This window comes from Excalfactoria chinensis, chromosome 7, assembly GCF_039878825.1.
Source record: "Excalfactoria chinensis isolate bCotChi1 chromosome 7, bCotChi1.hap2, whole genome shotgun sequence".
Taxonomy (NCBI): Eukaryota; Metazoa; Chordata; class Aves; order Galliformes; family Phasianidae; genus Excalfactoria; species Excalfactoria chinensis.
The window spans coordinates 30,512,901-30,534,241 of record NC_092831.1 but is presented as its reverse complement, the minus strand read 5'-3'; the positions used below and the strand labels follow the sequence as shown (position 1 = coordinate 30,534,241).

At 42.0% G+C, this 21,341-nt stretch overlaps 1 protein-coding gene and 1 long non-coding RNA gene across 3 annotated transcripts in view; one reads left to right on the top strand and one right to left on the bottom strand.

Moving 5' to 3' along the window:
* Positions 1-21,341, bottom strand: part of LOC140254598 (uncharacterized) — a 52,218-nt gene that overhangs the window by 5,863 nt on the left and 25,014 nt on the right. The window contains exons 2-6 of one of the 2 annotated variants that reach the window (XR_011904261.1): positions 17,857-17,967; positions 11,592-11,687; positions 10,621-10,774; positions 9,544-9,865; positions 8,484-8,618 (exon numbers count right to left, since the gene is read on the bottom strand). This is a non-coding gene — a long non-coding RNA (uncharacterized lncRNA). The remainder of the gene's footprint in view (positions 1-8,483; positions 8,619-9,543; positions 9,866-10,620; positions 10,775-11,591; positions 11,688-17,856; positions 17,968-21,341) is intronic. The other variant, XR_011904260.1, reaches the window with a different exon arrangement.
* Positions 10,679-21,341, top strand: part of STAT4 (signal transducer and activator of transcription 4) — a 31,823-nt gene continuing 21,160 nt past the window's right edge. The window contains exons 1-2 of the mRNA XM_072341258.1: positions 10,679-10,806; positions 12,797-12,941. Coding sequence (XP_072197359.1) covers positions 10,679-10,806; positions 12,797-12,941 — 273 coding nt within the window. The remainder of the gene's footprint in view (positions 10,807-12,796; positions 12,942-21,341) is intronic.

Here is a 21,341-nt window from a genome sequence, read left to right as displayed (position 1 = left end):
AATAGTACAAGTTTGACTATGGGCTGGAGTACGAGAGGGATTTCTTTTTACCATAATTAGGCTCATTATATACTAACTTGATACCTCTACTTTGCATGAGGATGCGCAACCTCACCCACTCTAAAGCACCTGTGTGGCCATCATGCTACTTCTGCAAATGTACCTCTTAAAGACAGACAACAACTTAAAAAGAAACATAATTACTCAAGTCTTTGGATGACAATACCAAAATACTGAAGCAGATACTAGAATAAATCAAGGTTTCATTGCGGTGAGGAAACATTGATCTTGCAGATCCAGAACCAAGAGGGCTTCCACAGTGTGAATCTCAACATTGCTCCTGGACAACACAGTGTCTCCTCCCTACCTTGGGGAACCCAGGCAACACCGTGGTGTCCTCCGAATGCAAATGCCTTCATGCAATTCAAATGTGGCCGCCGCTGAGTCATCACAAAACTCCCACAACAGTACATAACCTGCTGTCCTTTGAGAACCTCATTAAACCTATCAATGTTTCTATCTCAGGCTGATGAGACCAGAGAATTCAGAGACAGTGGTATGCTTTGCTGTCCCTTAGTTATAACTGGCTGAATTTGGTAATTTCCTTCATAGTATTTCCCCAACGAGCGATAACAGATTAGTCACAAAGACCAAAAATTCCCAAATTTAGACCAAATTGTAATAGACTGAGGAAAAAACATAGTAAAAAAAATGCAGTTCACAATGCAACATGAAGATACTCGCTTTCAGCAGAGCATTAGATGAACTACTTCCTGCCACCTGCAAAACTAGCAGGAAAGTTTGAATTTCCATAAAACACTTGAGTTGCTCTGTGGTTTTTTGCTTGGTTGTCTTTGGCAGATGCCTCATATCAGGTATGATTCACCCCAGAGGTGCTGCCCCAGCTGTGCCACCTTGAGCTATCGCCATCACATGGCTGGCTTAAGGGAGTATAAAACACTGGCTGGCAGAGCCCTCCAGCTGCTTCCTTACCCCAGAAAGCTCCAATGCAACAGATCACAAAGAAGGCTCGACAGTCTTCAGGAGCATCACGCCTTTCAGCACAGCTCTGAGCGCTCTGTGTACTCACAAATAGCTTAACGTTATTTATTTCACAGTAGCAGCAGTTTAAATATATGTGTGGCTTGTCAAACAAAGTTAAAAATATATCTACCTCAAAAGATATTAGCATCAGTTTTACTGAGAACCTCTAACAGTTCTCAAGAGTACACAGGAATCAGTGGTTTCTTTCCGGCAGAAGATAACGCTCGTGGTGTTGGTTATGTGCTTCGCTGCAGCGACAAGCAGCGCTTCTCAGTCTCTGGGTCACAAGTAGGTCAGGTGCCCTCACACAGCACTGTGCAAAACAACCTGTACACAAAGCCTGATTTTCTGAAAGATATGTGCACGCATTCGTAGGCATGAGAAGAACTCAACAAAGCAACCACTGGGGGAAAAAAAAAAAAAGACAGGAATTGAAAGATCTTAGCCAAAATCTTTTGGTTGTGAACAAAAACTACTGTGGTAGCACACCACAGTGCATTTGTGATGCACTATTTTTTGTTCCCCCAAAGGAGTGAGGCAATGCTCCAGTTTTTTCCAGACCGTGATCAAGATGGCTGAGCCATCAGAGTCCCTGTAGTAAAAATGCAATAGGCTCGGACTCACACCAGACGGATGCTGCAGATCACACCCTAGAGGGGAAAAGAGGAAAACTGAGATCACAGGTTCCCACTCATGCCAATCACTGTTACTTGTTCAAAGAGGAGCTCTTGATCTCATGCTCGAACTATTGAGAGATGTGAAAACTGAGTATGGTTAAAAATTAGAAATGATTAATGAGTCAAAAAACACGAGGAATAAGAAAGTGATTTATAGCTTATATTTCAAGGGTACTTTGTTTTTGATTATAGACAAGATCCTAAACACACTTACAATAAAGTCTGAATAATGTTAGGAGCCTAGCTAAGAAACACAGACCTCAGAACGCCTGCCCGGTGTTTTCGGCACATAGAACAAGTGGGTGCCTGAGCTATAGCATGGAAGCCGTGCCACCCCAACCCATATCATTCAGCAGCTCGCTGCCCATTTCACCCCTAACACCATTCTGACTCAAGGCTCTCCACTATTTGCCAAGAGCACACTCAGTGTGCTCTAACCCAGAGCACAAGCTCCAACAACACCCGACACGCAGCAGTGGCAGGGAGGAATTCCTGCTGCAGACGTCACCTTGCCTCGAAATCTATGTGCCATCTTGCAAATAAACACATAAATCAGTACTGGAGTACTTACAGTGACACAAAGACTACGACTTAACTTCCTTACCATGCTGAGAAAAAGCAGGCATGCAGTGTCTTCTCATCTCCCAGCAGACTCCTGTAATCCTTACACTACAAGCTGCTTCCCAGTATTACAGAGAGAAGAGGAGGAGTACTTTCTCCCACAGCTGAGGCTGTGCTAACTCATCCAGAACAAGAATGAAAGCATGGGCTTGCCCAGCATCGTTAATGTCCAACCACAAAAGCCCACATCTATTTCTGGGAAGAAGAAGGCCAGGTTTGGATTCCTTCTCTATGTACCTCATGACTGCTTACTCTGCAGTGCAAAGTCCTTGGATCCTGATGATGGACTACCTGAATGATCAGGTGAATTAGCAGCTCCCTCCTTAAACCTCATTTGGCTTCTCAAGGATAAATAGAGAATGCCCATCCCTACCCTACACAGGAGCCTTGTCACCGTAGCACCTACAAGGAAGATGCAAGATGCAACTTTGAATGACCTCAGACTGTAGAGAGAATTGAGCTGAGGTTTTGGTCTTTTGTTATTAAAGACGAAAACAGCCTGTAGCCACATCTCTCTTCATGTTATAGAGCAGGCTGCTCTAGCAGGAGGTGTCCCTGCCTATAGCAGGGGAATTGGAACTAAATGTTGAGTGAGTACATGACCGTTAGGTCTTTTCCAACCCAAACCATTCTTTGGTTCTATAACTGAGCTCTAGAAATCATCCTTTTCTCCCTGAGAATACAAGAGAACAATGCAAGTTTTCTTCACACTATTAGAACAACTTTCAATGTTAAGTTTCCATGTACAGTTTCAGTTCTCAGTGTCTTCTTACACTACCAGACACGTTAGTTGTCCTCTAGTGAAAACAAGATCATTTTCGTATCCGGTATGAATTAATCACACTGAAAACTGATTCATACTGAACATTGTGAAACAAATTGAAAAAGCCATCTGGAAAATATAGGAAAGATTTTCAAAATATATACAGGATCACAATGCTCATCCATCTTCCTCCACCTTCCCCTCCACTATGGGAAGTGCACTAAGTGAGGGACACGACAATTTGCAACTAACCATGACAAGGGCCTGTACAAGCAGTGTGCCAAGGGACTTAGGTCCAAGAACAAAACAGGTCTATAAAAGAAAGATTGAGCCTCAGCTACTTCTCACAGAAGGCTTGAAAGGAATACAAGGATCAAAGCAGACACTGCTTTCAGACAGCTTAGAAAGAAGACTATAAGCCCATAACAGGCACATGATTGCCATCCTTCTTGTGACATCCAACAATACAATTAAGGTCAACTGTACAGCTGCTTTCAATTTGTTTTGTTGGTGTTTTATTTTTTTTCCTATAGCCCAGCCAAGAAAAAAAAAAACAAAATGACATAAATTCTGAAGGAGTGTGTTTTCTTCTATAAACAGCACAAATAGATAAGCAGTTTCAGGGAGTAGCATAAATCAAGAGGTTATTTTACTGCCACCAGAGATAAAACCTTCAATTTTAATATGGAATATCTTAAACATTATCAAGTAGAGATAATCAAACTTTGGTTTAATTGCTCCCTTTGTGGAAAGACTTTATTAAATTAATCAACCAAGTTATCTTCTCAGAGTATGATCCATTTCTAATTCTGAATCTATCGATCTTTTTATTTGGAAGCCACTGTTCAGCATCAAATTGCTTTCAGCAATCAGCATATACTAGCAAGTTTAATAAAGCTCAAGGACTCCTTTAAGGTTCTAAGAGACAAAGCCAACACATTCATAGGTATACTCAGAAATAACCATTACATATAGTCATCCCAACCCCACATATGGAAGGCAGTAAGAATTCAAGTAACTACAGACAGGGAGAGTCCCAAGTGAGATTACTATGAGACATTCTGCTTTCTGTTATCTGGTCTATGCTGACTTTCATACTAATCAAGTCGCAGCAGCAAGAGGTTCCTCTTTTTGCCCTCCAGGTTAATACACGTGCAGAAACACTACCGCCCAAATCTCATTGATATTGTATTTATTTCTTACACTCTGCTTTGGAGAACAGTAATCAGAAAGCTCCCAAATTCCGTGCAAATAAAAGGGGTCATTACCAATGAATGAGGAGGCTCAAATTATTTGTATCAAATAAGATAAATGCTTCCTGAGAGTCCACAGTCTGCACAAAGCTGAAAAGTCTTCTCAAGCAGAGCTGTTAGAATTCCAACCTACATAACTCAAAACACAGAGGGAAGCCTGACTCCAAATTAATTCAGGAAAAGCAAAAGTTGAATGTGCTTGAGACCTTTTAGGAGGCGGAAAAGTTAAAGACTTCATGCATATCAAAGTATGGAAATGGCTGAAAAAAACACTTAATATAAGGGGGATGTTAAGCAAGGAAGATTCATAATGATATTCCACAATCACCATTTTTCATTATCAAAAGGTTTCATTTGCACTATAAGGCAACACAAGACCCCAAGAGTTCATCCCTTTCTCCTTGCTCTTCTAAACTACCTTTGTCTGCCATCACTTTTTTCCACGCTTCTTTCAGCCTTTCTCCACAGCTGCCCTTTCTCTAAACAACAGCAGGCTGCCATCCAGGTAGAATGGAGGCCTTACAGATCATTTTTCATCAACACAATGATTTGGGTGGTGACTGCAGGACTCCAAATAGCATGTGCCTTAAACGGTGTGAGAGAGATGTGCTAGAGAGATCCGCATTATGTGTTAATGATTTTCTTTCCTAGCTGGTATCAACACAGATTTGAGCGAGGTGTGTACACATACTCCAAACAGATCTATACACTTGCATATAAGGCTTACTACTGGAAGGAGGAAAATAGTTTTTCAGCATTTGAGAACAACTAAATAAACAAACAAAAGCATTTATTTCTGAGCATAACAATCAGCCTTTCAGCTACGCACAAATGCAGAGCCAAGAGATCTTTCTAGCACTCACAAACAGCTTGTTAGAACGTGCAGCTTCAAGACAACACCACTGTTCCTGTCTTTTCCTCCAAATAGAGGACAGTAGTGGATGTGACCTGCACGCACGACTGCTGATTTATGCTGTGCTGACTCGGAGGAACTACACTGCCAGCAAGACAATTTCTCATGATTACAGTGTTTACAAGTCTCACCGAGTCCAGAAGTCCATGTTTTGAATACAAGAGGAAAAACTATGAACAGCTCAGACACAAGACATTGTGCATGTACAGAACACTCAAGCTAAACGTCTCCCTTGTGTAAAAGATAGATGAGACATACTCTAATTAAAGGTTAGTCAGGGAGTATAATGACCAGAGGCCAAACACAAGAGATGATAATCTTGATTACAGGTTGGTCACGGTGATCAAAGTAATAAATGGGCTCTGTATTCCTAGAAACAACTTTGTGAACTTCTGATTCAAAGATTACTGCGTCCAGAATTCCTTCTCCATTATTTAAGGCTCTTCCTTCCCTTTAAGTAGCCCACACAGTTTGGCCATCTGCTTCTTATTCGCCTGCTTTTACTGGAGCTAAGCAATGATGAAGCAGAATGAAATGTTTCACAGCACTTATTAAATTTGACCTACCAAACCTCAACAAAAGCCCCAACCTCTGTAGTCTGTTCTCCCTCATGTTCCTTTGCACCTCCTGCCCTTTACTGTGCAGTTAAAGAAATTCCCTTCCACCAAGAGGCTGCCCCAGGCCCTCTCCTTCATAGTCCTTCACTTCACAAGCACCCTTTCAGCCAGTTTTGCCTTGCCTTGCACCCTGCTGAACTCTCTTGTCAATGGGAGCCAGAACTGCCCATTCCTCAGCTTCTCCTGCCATGCCACGTGCTCCTGGAGCTCCTGGCCCCTTCCAGGGCTTAGCGGCACTCGCTGCTTGCCTTGAGCCAGCACCTCCAGCCTCCTGCCTACCCACAACCTCTCCTCCAGAGCCCCATAGGGCTGACTCAGGCCATCTCTTCCTTCTCATTTTGGTCCCACTCTTCAGCACTTCTCCTTGCATCTCCAGTTCCTTCCTCTTGAAGCAACCCTGAATAGATATTGAAAGAACAACATCACCTTAACAGCAGCCACTCCCCCACCACAGACCTTGTTTTAAAGGTTAAGAAAGAGAGAAGGCAGAAAGCATCCCTGCTATTACGCTATTTTACTGGGATGGTGTGATCTACCCATCCTCTTATCATTATGGATATCAGATGTGGAAGGATGCTTAAAGAATGAGTACTTAATCTAAAAGAAAAGACAGGTAGTTATCAATATTTATTCAGAAGCTAAAGTGCAGTGCAAGAGTTCCCCCTACAGACAGCATGAAATTAAATTGCTAATAAATGTTATTTATTGGGCGGTCTTCAGACTGCTAATTCAGTGTCCCAGTGTGTCTGCAAGCTGGTACACAGCAAACCACCTGAAAATCAGCTGCTTTGGAAACGGATCTAGAGAGATACCTGCCAGCAAAAGAAATATGACATAAAACATGGGTGAAGCGCGGCTGTATCTACTCCTGTGAGTGCCAGAGGCTGAAGGACACACAGCAGGTCTGACCTGGCTCTTGCCAAAACTGATCTGAGTTTGGTTCCTGACCTCTGCAGACAAAGAGGGAGCCTGACTTCCAAACTCACCCCCAGCTACTGACAAAGGGCAGTGAAAACATTCTTTCTGCTTTAGTATCTCCTCTTTGAGCCAGAGACTGCCAAGTCAAATCAGAACCTAAAACAGCCACTTACAGGAGCCAAAATGCAGTTGGGTACGACATGTGCGTCTGGTCATTGGTGGCAGCTGCTGCTGGCTCTGCATCCATAGCTTCCACTTCTGCTTTGGAAAGCTAACGTGACTTTGTACACCGGTTATTTCACAAGAACAAAAGGCTGAAGAAAATCCTCCAGGACGCTGCAGCTTGACCTCACTTGTAGAACACAAGGAGCAAATATACAGCAGTGTAGTGTAAAAGAATAGCAGATAAATAGGCCACTGAGGCATGCACTAGACCACTCAATTCAGTAACAGGGATTTTGCAAAGATCTGTTATGCTTCTGACTCTCAGATTACAAATGCACCTGAAAAAAATGCTAAATGCTATACAAATCAATGCCAAATCTCATTTCAAGCATACAGACAGTGAAGGTGACATCTACCAGCAGATCCAGAAGTTACCTATCTATCAGAGATTCTCTCATCACTTCCAATTCCCTCTCCATGCCACCTGGAAAATGTAATTACACATCACTAGTGACAAGCACCTTCCTTTTTACTACACGCCTGCACCTGGCTCTCTTACTTCAGCAAGGCTTCCTGCTGCTCCCAGCACAGAATGCAGAACCACTCTGTCAGCTCACAAGCAAACACACCTTCCCTTTGCTGCTCCTACAGCCTGGCACAAAGATCTGCTTATGACTGGGGTTTCTGGTAATGCACAATAGAACCTTGGGCTTTAGCAGTACTGCACCCAATGCTACGCTGATCCTCTTTCAATAAACTAACTTATGCTGAGGAAAAAAAATAGAGTGTGCCCACCATCATGACCTTTATAATGGTATGGAAGATACCATACTGCTAACTCTTTGGGGCAGGGACTGAGCCTTTTATCTCAGATAGGAGCTCCTGCATCTCAGGCTCTGCCTGAAACAAAGCACCCATAACTGCTGCAGGAAGTCACAGCGTGCGGTGTGGTTACGTTCTGCTGCTGAGCCCTTCCACTAGTGTGGGTCACAAAAGGCAGCAGGCAGGGTCTACATGTAGGATCCAATGTGCCTGCCTGGAGAGGGGGAGAAGCCTGGCTCCCTGAGAGCCCTTTGCAAAGGCCAGGGTGCCACATTACCGAAGAACTGACTGATGTTTTGGGGTATTTTTTGATAAACAACTTCCTTCAGACCATTTCTGAACCCAGAACCAACATTTCACCTTTCTCTGCTGTCTGCTCCAGAAACGCCTCATAGTAGAGCAATAAGGCAACCACAGAGGGTTGCGCCTCTCGTGATGTTTTAAACTGTGACACGGCCCCATTCCACTCCCCGGGGCGGTGAGGGCACAGCTGACGCACAGGAAAAGCTGCCGGGACAGAGCTGGGGCAGCATAAAACATAAGGCAGGAGGCAGCCACACCTGGGGACACCGCCAGCAGCTCAGGGACCGCATGTACAGGCAAGTTGGGGGGGGCTCCTTCTGTCTGTCCATCTGTCCATCCATCTGGAGCCTTCAGGGTGCCATGGGGGTGGGGGTGGGGGTACCTTACCTGGACATGGCGGCCTCGTGGTCTTAGGGCTCCCCGCTGCTCCTGCACCGCTAGACCACTCTATCAGGGGAGGAAGATGAGGTTTATCTGCCAGGGGGACCGTAGGCAATGCCGTGGTGGTGGCACAGGTCGTAACTGCAGACAGAACCAAAAGTATCTGAATGAGCACCTCACGACATAGAAAGTGAGGCAGTTGCACCGTTACTATTTCATTCGCAGTAGCTTGATGCTAATTTTTAAACACAGTACGTTCCTGCTACAAGCTTTTATGGCAGATTCAATATCAGCTACAGGTGTGCTGAGCTTTTAAACTCTCAGCACAACTCAGAAGAAAAGGAAAACCTGGAACAGGGCATTTGGTATCAAACGTGCTCCCAAAACCCTGGGTACAGACCAGGTCCATCCATTGCAAGCTCTGTGGCACCCCAGAACATCACCTAGAAGTCCAACAAGGGTACAGCATCATCTTGAGGGTTTTTTTATTTATATAAAAACACAAAGTTCTTAATACGTGTAGGGCATCACAACCACAGCTGGCTAGAAGCTGCAATAAAATCTCTCAATGAAAGCAAGCAGGCTCACAAAACTTATTTTCTCAACATGAGGTATTATTACATTATGATTTGGTTTGTGCTGGTATCTCAAGAAATAAGGCCTGAGCTTCCTTGTAATTACCTGTGCAGCAACAGAGATGGGAAAATGTTCCTATATATTGCTCCAAAAAAATATATTCTCTCCTTTGAAATCTTGACATTATGAAACTACGATTCAGAGGTGGAAAATGAAAAAGCTTTTTATAAAAAGGTCAGCTTTCTATAAAGATGCCAGCTTTGATGAAGCCCCACCTTTTTAATTTTCAGGGAAAACTTCTATCAGAAACATCCAAAAACACCACGTTGCCCCAACTGCAGTGCAATCTTTAATCCACGGCATTGTACTGTATGTAGCTTCTTAGTATGAACCAAGGCAATGAGGGGCAGACAACCCTTGGTAAAGGACCTCACCATGGGCAGAGCTCACAGGAGGACCAAGGTGGAAGGCCCCAGGGTACCTTCCTTACCTGTTTCCAAAGCTATTGCTGACTTTTTCTGCAGATGACACAGCTAGAACCACAACCCAACATTGCCTTGAGCAATGTTTATCTCTTAATGCAGTACAGAAGTATGTGGGTTTATCTCAGTGCATCCTCCAGTGCAATATAGGAGATCTGATAGTGCTGCAAAGGCGAGGAAGGGTAGGTAGGAGCAATAACACAACCCAATGGGACTCTTCAAAGTAGCATTCAGGCTTCTTCAGTATACAGCGGGGCTAAAGCAGCAAATCAATTTCTGCTTTCTTTTTTCGTTGGAGCTTATTCTCTTTCTGCTTTTGAATATGCTTTCCTGCATCAAAAAACAAACACAACAATGAAAATGTTTTCACGAGTCAGATTAATGATGATGTGATGCAACCTTAGCATACAGACATCAGAAATATCATCTCTGCCTAAGTAGAACAGTCACCGAGGTGTCTGCTTTGAGAGCCTGCTCACCCAAAGTAATCCATTCAGTCCATGGAAAGCAGAGGCTAATTGAAGACAACTCAACCCACCTAACATCTGTAACTCTCCTTAGAGAGTCAGAATTGAATTGGGGTGGATAGCGCAGCCAGGAATTTCAGGGCCCACAATTGGGTGACCCTACGGTTGCTCATCTTTTAGTTTTCATATGGCTATACCCTTCCCAAGTTGGATTTTTGGTATTTAAAAAAAAGAAAATCACATAATTCTAAGCCAAGTAAAAATAGGAAAGATACACTAGACCAATATTTTGCATTCTGAAGTAAGCGGTCCTCTCCAAACAGAAGACATAGAGCTTGGGCAACAACATCAAATGGTATGAATTGATTGTTGCAAGCAATTACATGCTGCACAAACCTCCCCCCTTGGTTGTCATCAGAACATACACATTAGGGAAGAAAGCAGGCAGAGGTGTAAGAGCTAAAACATCTACTGACCTTGCTTGCTTTCCTCCCTCTTCCCTTTAACTGACCAACTTCAGCTGGGTAACGCTCATTGTTAAAGACAGAAAATAATCAGGAATATTCAAGAACATAATTAAAAAAAAAAGAACTGAGATGAAAATAAATGTTTTTTTACCCTTTGTATTACTAATACATTGCTATTTTCAAACAAGTTTAATCGTTTCTTTTGCAGCATGTCCCAGTGGAGTCAAGTTCAACAGTTGGAAATAAAGTTTTTGGAGCAGGTCGACCAGTTCTATGATGATAACTTCCCCATGGAAATCCGGCATCTGCTGGCACAATGGATAGAAAGCCAAGATTGGTAAGAAATACATTTATTCCCTCTCTTAAAATTACCATCATGAGCTGCTTTCAGATGTTAGGGTTCTCATGGTTTGAACTGTGCAGACATCTATATTCCAAGAATAGTATCCTTCTATTTATGGATTCAGCTTGTTGAGTTAGAACTACACTACATCTATTTAAGAGATTCAGTGTCAGTGAAGTCCTGTTAAAGCTGCAACATTATTTTCCACTTATTAAGTAATAATTTCCATTGAACACATTTTATATACAAAGGTCACGCTTACATCTAAAGACAGAATCAAATTAATTACTGTGCTTTTTCTTAATAAACTACCACATATCATGTGAAATATAAGGCAGTATTGATGAAAATAAGATCTGGGTGCAATTGGGTGGAGTCCCTTGCATGTATTGAAATGATTCTAATGAAAACCACCATATTTAAAGGTAAACATAAATATATAATCAATATATAGCTTTTCTAGCTTGGATGCTTTTTCTTAGAGTGCAGATCTCTTTTCCTTTTAACTTTAAATTTAAGAAACACCTAAAGGGAGAGTGAGTTCTTATTTTAGCTTAATCCTAAACAAAAGGCAATAAAAATGATCTAAGAACAAAAAGATGTTGTACTGAGGGACATGGCGTAGTAGGAAATATTAGTGATAGGTGGATGGTTGGCCTGGATGATTTCAGAGGTCTTTTCCGACCTTGGTAGTTCTATGATTCTATGAAAATAAGGGCACTAGATGTTTCACAGAACATAACCCAAGTCAGTTTTCAATGGAAACATTATTCCTTTACCTCCAGTAGCACACAATTATTCCTCTTGTCCAAATCACACTTCAAGCTGGATATAGAATATTGGAGGACAAAACAGCAATTTGCAGTTACCGTCTTCTAGAAGGTAAATTTATAGAGAAATTTAGATGATACCCATTCAATAGCCATATCAAGAAAATACAGGACTAAATGCCAAGAAATGTTCATACTAATAGCAGCAGGAAGAGATGTCTGAATTTGGGAAGCTAAATCCACAGGTCTACTGGAGAACTATTGAAAAAAAAAAAAAAAAAAGACTTGCTAATTAATACAATAATTTTCCTTGAAGGTTATAGCATGCAGTAGGGCTGTGGGAACATGGGAATCATTAAAAGCCTCTTTTGGCCAGATTTAGCAGGTAAATCTCAAACAGGTACCTGCCACTGGGGGAACAATGAGGGAGTAACCTTAGGACAAGGAGACCATCCACTGCAGACTACCTTCCTCTATCCTGCTCACTAACGTTACTGCCCTTCATGTAACAAAGCTGTTCCATAAATAGCAGAACTAGTAAAGCCTGTTTCCATGCATTTGCATCCTTTGTCCCCTACATACCCTTCACCAGTAGCTTCAGAGTCTTCCCATATCCCCAAATAGTTTGGCTGGGCAAAGGCTCATCTGGTGCCTGGTGTGAAGATACATATCTGCTGACTGGCCATCTGGCTGTTGCCTCCTGAAGCAAGTTATTACTGCCATTTTCCTCAGCAGAGGCACTAATTTGGATTCCTCTGTTCCACCAACCTGCCAGTTTTCTGGGCAATTTGTACAGATATGGTATTTTTTTTGGACTTGGAGCCCACTGTCAACTTGGGCTGAAAGTGGGCAGCAACTTGAGAAATTATGTCTATGTGACTGACAGAGGGAGAGAGACTCTGGCTCATACTATGCATAAGCCTCACTTCCATCAGCAAGTGGGCTAAAAATGTTTAAATACTCACTAAAACCAGGACTGGAAACCTCTGATTGTCTCCCCTCTGGATGAGTCCACAGCCTGGGCTTAGAACATCCTCTTACTGTCGTTACAGCAGGGATCATAAAACCAGTTCTTTACATAGCTCTACGTGATACATTTAAATCGAGCTTTTTACTACTTTTATTTCTCTATGGATTATAAATTTGTGCACAGATAGCTTGGCACACATTCTAACATTTTAAAAACACATGTTTCTCATTCATCTGCTCTCTAGGGAAGCTGCATCCAACAACGAAGCAATGGCAACCATCCTTTTACAGAACCTGCTAATCCAGGTGGATGACCAGCTAGACAAGGTTTCACAAGAGAAGAACCTTCTCTTGATACACAACCTGAAAAGAACCAGAAAGCTGCTTCAGGTATGTTGTTACTCCGGATAACCAATTGCACGCTCTGCCTGGCTTGTAAAAACAATGCCTATCTCTGCTATCACTGCTTGTTCCTTTGCACTACTCAGATCTCCCCTATAGAATCCAGCTATGAGAAGAGCAAGCCTCCAATAAGAGGCTATCAGTCATCTTATGGAAAAGCAACTCATATTCTTAATGCACGTCACTTCAATGCAACCATGCTGTGACCTCTTGGCTCAGCACATACCCCAGTCTCACTCGGCTCTTAAAAATAGCTTGATACAGTGCTTATAGATATTAATGTTCACTACCAGTGTGATTACCAACTATCCAGACACATATGGCTGTTTAAACATGATTAGCTGTGACAGCCTTTGGGGAAACAACAACTATTTGGTGCTTAGAAAACAGCACCCCGAACAAGGAGCAGCACGGGCTGTTTTGTTCTTAGCTGTGATTACTTGTTACAAATTGCTTAAAGGATTTTTCCTTTAGGCTTCAGCAAAGTGGTATTTATTTTGATTGGTTGAACGTTCCTCTAGTAATAGTTTATTTAAGGCAAGAATTCTCAGAGTTCCACTTCATTAGTCACCTACTTCCTGACGGTTATTTGTCTTGTGCATAAAACAGATACACATCTGAGTTGAACAAAAGTTGGGGGATTTTTCTCTCCTTTGATGGTGTTTTCCATAAGTACTTCAGTGAAAACTGTATCGTTTACAAAATGTTTTTTGTATTTTATGTGAATTAATTGGTCTGGAAAATCTTCATGCTACTGTGTCAATTATTTTCACATCTCTGTGCCTGCGTGTCTTTCTGTTCTGTATCTCTAATGGTGGCCACTTAAAAAAGCAACACCTCTATCACTTCTCCTTCCAGCGTTATGCTAGCAGTTTAATGCAACTTAATGAAATTTGAAAGCTCTTTTTCTGTTGCTATTTTGGTTTGTTTCTTTTATGGTTTGTGTAGCTGCATTGACCCTCATATCAGCACTGCTCAAAGAACTTAACTACTCGTGGAAAGGACAGCTGAAAGGTTACTGCTGTGATCTCCCTCATGATCACTTGGACACTTGGTCACAGTATGGTTGAGCCAGAGCTCTATCACCTTAGGTATTCTCTCCAGAAGCCTATATGTAGAAAAAGCACAGGAAAAAAATCAGCAGTTGTATTCCTGGCTTAACAAGTTGTACATTTCTGATTCTGCCATCACAACATACGAGGATTAGTATGTATGTACTTACAGGCTCTACTAAGGTTAAGACTCTCCCTGCTCCTTCTTTGCCTCACACCATTCATTTTATTCTAAACTTCAGTTGTCCACTCTGTGTCAGCTGTGAAATCCAGGGCACTGAGATGAACCGTGAGCCTTGAACCCACACACAGGACTTTACCTAGCAGCTGGTGTGAACATGGCCAGAGTGAAAACCGAGTCTCACAGGCCATGACTTAGCAAGCTTCCTCAAGGAAGGAACTCTTTGCTCTACAAAGGTTTGCAGGTCGGCAATCTAAACCAATGCAAAACTCCTGAAGGGACATCATAGTTGTTGGAACTGCACTGCTTATTAACAAGAACTTCTATCTTGAAATTAGCGATAAAATACTTCCAGCCAAGCAAAAAAACACAACAGCTCTATTAGTAATATTACTAATAAGTCGACCTTCCTCTGTTGTATCAAGACAACATTAACATCTATTCAGCTAAAAAGCCACTCATTCAGTTTCAAAACACACTTGCAAACCACCAGACACTGAACAGCACACTTTCACTATTAAGCCTTTCCTGCTTTCTTATAACTTTTAACTCTATTATTCACAGCCTTATTATTATTTCCACAATAACTTCTGTACCTTGCAGTAGAGCAAGGCTCTTAGAAAATAAGAAAATAAACCCTTTTGTCCTGAAATGCTCGCTAGAGAAAGGGCACACCACAAAACTAGAGACTGTTCACTAACTTGAACTGGCTTCCTACATAGATAGAGGAAGATACAATGGTAAATGTCTTTTCACTTCTGGTGACTCTATGAACAGTCCTGGTTTGGTTTCCTCTGAAGGTTAGTTACACCATGATCCCACCTTTCTGTTTGCTCTCTATTACAAGCACTTCACTGAAATTTCACAGTTCACTTTTCTTCCTTCCCCTCTCTATACCACGCACAGACACATGTAGACACACAAAGATGTTCAACCTCAACATGTGACCTGAATATTATGTTTGTTTATTATTTTGAGCTAATTATATATGGCTTGTCAAGCTAAATAATACTGATGAGCTTCACCTGTAATGTTTGCAAGCATTTTAGTCATTCCATGGGATTAAGGAAGGAAAGTAGGGGAATGAGCAAGACCTTGCCTGCCTGATATTTGCAATATAAAGCTCTGATCAATCTCAGCAGTCGAGAAGTGCAAAGACCAGAACCGTTAGAGTAAAGACAGCATAGCACCCTTGTTTTTAGGTCACAAAGACCACCCCTATTCTTCTACTATAGCAGAAATAATAATGGAGCATTGTATTTCTGCTCAGGCTGCTGAAGTAACTAGAATTACCTTGATGCAAAAAGAAATGTTGACCAGGAAACGTACAAAGTGAAATAGTTTTAAGAACTTGAAAGCAACTCAGCTAAGCTGTTAACTCTCAGTAATTTGCTTCTCTATCCATTTCTTGCTCTTTCAAGAAGTTACTTCTTGACATCTAACTGGTATAAGTGCGTGTATTATATTAAAAAGGAGCAGTGCTTTAGGTTAAAATCCCTTGTATTCTTATATTGCTATCACTCCTCTAGCTAGTAAATTGGATTCATTTTTGCAGCAGATTGGCCTTTTGTTGCAATGCTTTTCAGTGGATGACAGCAGAGCACAGCTGCTTGCTAAGGTTCAATCCTACATCCCTCCTCCCACAGAAGTACTGCTCCTGTGAGCAGCAGCTCTATAAGGGGATGAGGAGGGAATATGATTGGAGGGAGGAAGCTCTGCCTATGATTCTTTCTCCTGTTTAAAGCCTAGATGGAGAAAAGCAAAGCAGATTAGTCACAAGGACACGGTTTGTGCTGTTGCTATGACAGCAGAATGCAAAGGGCAGATGTTAAGCTCAGAAGAGCTGCCTATCACTTCTAAGAACCAAATTTCAAATGCAACAGTCTGCAAGACCTTAGCCCATGAACAATTTCATCCTGGCTTCCTGAAGAATTTCTTGTAAGTATCTGTGCTTGTCCCTGAAGCAAGCTTCTTCGAAACATGCAAACACGGTGCACAATAGAGACTAGCAAAATTGCTTGTTTAGGACAGAAGCCGCCCACATTCCTCGCTCACAGGCTTAAATCCTTGACGGCTAAGAGCAGCATAGCTGCAGGGATTCTGCAAAGCTGTCAGTAGACTGACAATCTAAGACAGTCATGGATCTGCTCATGCCCCACCAGCCCAAGTAGGAACAGTCTCTAAATTATCCAGGGATTTTTCACCTTAGACATCCTTACAGCCTTGATTCTTCCCTTACCAGAACAGCAAATTCAGCTTGACTGCCTGAGCCACACTTGAGCTACCAGGAACTGAGCCAGCAGTGTGCCCAGGTGGCCAAGAAGGCCAGTGGCATTCTGGCTTGTATCAGAAGTAGTGCAGCCAGTACGAAAAGGGACATGATCGTCCCCCCATATTCAGCTCTGGTAAGACAGCAACTCAAGTTCTTGGCTTGGTTTCAGGCCCCTCAAAACAATAAGGACATGGAGGCCCTGCAACGCATTCAGAGAAGGGCAAGGAAGTTGATGAGAAGTCCAGAGCACAAGCACTTATGAAGAGCAGCTGAGGAAGCTGGGATTGTTCAGTCTGTAGAAGAGGAGGCTCAAGGGAGACGTTATTGCCCTCTACAGCTGCATGAAAGGAGGTTGTGGTGAGCTGGGGGTCAGCCTCTTTGAGGAAACAGCAGCAGGATAAGAGGCAATGGCCACAAGCTATGTTAGGGGAGGTTCAGATTGAGTACCAGGAAGAACTTGTCAAGAAGAGTGGTCAGGCACCGTAACAGCCTGCCCAGAGAGGCGGTGGATGCACCATAACTAGAGGTTTTCAAGAACTGCGTAGATGTGGCGCTGAGAGACATGCTTCAGTAGCCACTGTGGTGATGGGATGATGGTTGGATTGGATGATCTTAGTGGACTTCTCCACCCTTAATGATTCTATTACTCAGAGACAGAGATGGGCTGCACATTGCAATGGGCTTATGACAACACCAGCAAAAAGCAGGAATTCCCATAATCATCCCACTCATTATAACAGTTCATCTTTATGCTCTAGTCTCATGATAACTCTTGAAAGCAATTCTTTCTCATTAACAGCAACATGCATCTGCGTCACAATACTGTTTTTATGATATTCAGGGGAAAAACACATCATATAACTCTCTTATAAAAGTGAAATAACTGATTTCAGGGACAGGAAGAATGGCTACTTCTCCCATTTAACCATAGAAGCCCGAGTTAATGAGGTTATGTTGTGCTCTGGGGAACATTTCACCAATAAAATAAGTATATCCATGACATTAATTTAACAGCCAAAGCTGATTCTCAGGAGTCTGTGATCTGCACACACTCACCAGCCCAGCCAGAGCCTGAGATGAGGGGAAGGCATGCAGAGGGAAGCCTGCCTGAGTAACCACAACTGCGTGCACACCTTCAGCAGCCTGGGGAATCCTTGTAAAGAGAGAGGTCAAGGATTCACCAGATCTGCTGATTCACTTCAACACACTGCACCAAAATGAACTGCTGGAAACAGGTTTATGCTGTAGAGGTGGGAAATAGTGGTTTAGTAATGCTTCTTCCATCTACACAGCACTATGTTATCATGAAATGATCTGCAACAGCATCTTAATCTACCTTCTATTTCTCTTAACCAAACTGTGTTAAACTTAAGGCATTTAATTCCATGTAAAACTCACCCTACTTTCAAGCAGCACCAACAGCATCTTGCTTTCTGTGCTGTTACAACAGGGATGTGGTAGTGTGCTCCTGCTTCAATTTCTCAGTCACGATGCACGGCTTGTTTCCATCTGTAATGAGAACCAAACCCCTCTGAGCTTCTCCAGACACAACTGAAACGAATGTACAAAGGCATTTATTTTAGTTCAGGTGACTGTTACCGCATGTTTCTGTACCAGAAAGGAGCAGGATGATGGATCTTAACAATATGTATTTGTGACCATCAAATAAAACTGACCCAAAATATAACATCATAAAAAGCATTATATCTGAGATAGGAAATTGCAACTGGTACTTAACAATTACTTCTAGTAAGAGCTATACTGAGAAACAGCTGAAAAAAAATGGAAACATAGTCATTGATGTTTATGTTGCAGTTTCCTGTTAAAGCTAAAAATGAAGTGAGAATGGAACATAGAGAAAGTTTTCAATATACCACAGAAAAAAAGAAACACAAAAACAACCCAACATGTAAAATGTTATTTATATACGTTTAGTGCTAACGCAATCGAATACATCAACAAAGCAACGTATGTTATTTCATACCATCCAAGCTGGCTTTTCATATTACCATCTTGCCGTCAGCGTGTTTTCAAGCTTAATCACTTAAGCCGTTTGCAAAATAATTTGGGGTGCAAGTGAGGAACCTCAGACACACTCTGCAGACCAAACGCTAACCATACAACCCTCTGCCATCAGTGATTGCAAGCTAGCTGCAGCATGGCTGCTAACAAGGTTTTTTTAACGAAGGATTCCAATGCACGGCTGCAAAAAGGTTCTTCCTAGACATAAAACGTTTTTGAGTTACAAGTCATTTCAAGAACGCAGCTGTAACAACTTAGAAACATTTTGGTTTGTTTTCATGGAATGAACCAGAGGTAGCTTATACACAGATGTTCAAAAACCAAGAGCATAAAACATTTTGCAATCTTTGGTCATTCTAAGGGCCCAACTGCAGACAGAAACCTGCCTGGGAGGGCAGCTAACAGGCCTCAAGACTTTGTGCCCAAACGACAGAGGAAAGAAACGTAATTGAGATGTCCTCTACTATCTGCCCTCTTTTGCAGGGAACATGCTGTGTTTATTTTGAAATACATTTCATTTGATTAAGAAGCATTGCTGTATTATTCATGCCATGGGGCAGCACGGTTGCACTGTGTGATGATGAGATCCACAGCTACATATTCTCTGCAGCTGTATCTCACCCACTACCAGCTGACAAGCCCGCTGCTCCTATAGACCATCCCTTTCCTTCTTCTGGTTTGTGCTGAGAGGAACTCAGTGGACTTTAGGAGCAAACCAGAGTATGGAACAAAAGATCTCTGCCTCCACAGCTTATCTCAGCTCTGCTTTGATGGCAGGTGCTTCCAAGAATGTTTACATTATTCTCGAAGCTACATTAATGTACTGTATGAGAAAAGCAGAAATGCAAAACTGCAGGGCTGTCTTTTAGGGCTTCCCGCATTCAGAAGAGATGCATAAAAGAATGAGTCTGCCTTTAAGGTTCTCCTAGGTATTTTGAAAGCATGAGGGGAAGTCTATAAATAAGAATTGAGGAAGAGCAGTCGCAGGTACTTCCTCTTAAAGACCTAAATAGAACAAAGCCATCATTTTGAGTAGAAAAAGAACTTCAATAATAACAGAACCTGCTGAGATGCAGGGTTTCAAAACAAAACCAAACATGCTTCATCAAAGAGTCAGTCCCTACAGTGCACTGAGATAGGTGTTATGCCTGCCTGCACAAACAGGGGCAGAAAATAAATGAAGGCAACAATGACAACTGTTTTGTTTTCATTACATGAAGAGATACTTGCTCATCTAGAAAGATGCTGAATATCCAGCTCAGTAGAATAAGGGTGTCACAAGAAAGCAACAGGGAAGGCAGCGTATTCTTTCTTGACATTGTACTCCTGTTTCCTGCCTGTGTCCCAGCTCCCATCCATCAAATATTCATTCAATGTCAACACATCAGTAGCTGTCATAGTTAACAGTTCCATGCCACCAATAAAGATTATACTGTACACGCCTAAAAGGCATGAAGTTGGGTTTTCCAAGCAGAATCAACCAAAAATAGCTCGTACTGATGGTTTCTACAACTAAAAAAACCACACTTCTTCAGAATTAGAAAGCACTAAGACCTACTCAAGCCATTTTAAGGGCACCCTGAAAAGCAGGTAAAAGGTTGGGTTTTTTAAGAGGTTAAACACCACCCTTGTACATTAGAGGTAGTAAGCAACAGCCAGACACTTCTAGACACCACTGAAACAGAAAACAGAGCCAGGCTATTCTGTAGCACATCTAAGGAAGTACTCATTTATAGACATGCATGGTATAGAGACCTTTGACACTTAAAAAGGAAAGCTGTTAATATCTATGTGGTCGGGAACAATCCTATTTGTGATGGAGATACCCAGGGGAAATCATACATTGTTGAGGGAAAATTATTACATGTGGGGGTGGAAGAAATAGTGTAAGAAAGAGAGGCAGTCGCTGGTATAGATTTCTGAACTCCAAGGAAAAGCAGTACATTTCCAACACTAAAATTGACAGCTCTTTGTACCAGCACTTGTAATATAAAGTTTCTCTGTGATCATATAAGTTAGGGAATCAGAATCCTGCATTTCCCCAGCTACTGAGGAGGATCTAGGATCATCCCAAACAGCTCAGGCTGTTTTAAAATCTGCCTAACATTTGGATGCTGCACGCTGTAACTAGTACATCCTTTGTGCAAAATGCCTTTTGGTTTCTCTACGTGATCTGGTAAGAAACTTTCACAGCAGACACCTCTGAAGTGCAGACAGTGCATTCTGAGCAGTGGTAGGAGGGATTTCTCCCTAGAAAACGTCATCAGCATTCAGAGAAAACGTTGGCCTGTTCAGAATGAAAGTTTTACTTCTTATTTGTTTAAATTGATCATAATGGCAGTACTTATTGAGAGTAAAACTCCCCAAATAAGACCGATAGCTGTTTGTTTCAAGTCACGGCACAAAAGAGCTCTCCAAAACAGAAGACAGGAGAAAGAAAAATTCTAAGAGCAATGGAATCCCAGCTGCAGCAGCAGATATGAATAACATTTCCTTCTGAAACTTCAGATGTGAAGTGAACCACCAGCTTCTCTTTGTTGATATTTATAAAAGGATGATACTAAGTTCCCCTCTCTCTATACATATATACACATACAAGTACCATTAATAACACAATCTTGCATAACTGCAAAATCAACACCCCTTATCCTTTCCCAGCTGCCAATGCTTTTGTTGCACCAAGTCAAATTTGCTTTCTTTGGCTAGCATTCCTTTATTTCCCAACTTGCACCATTTTTTCAATGATAAGAAATCATTTCCATGTTTTCATTTGAAAGCCAAGTTCAGCTTGAACAAATCCTACCCTCAATCAAAGAGGAAATGGAAGTACAGGAGAGCAAGTGCTTACAGTGAGCTGACAA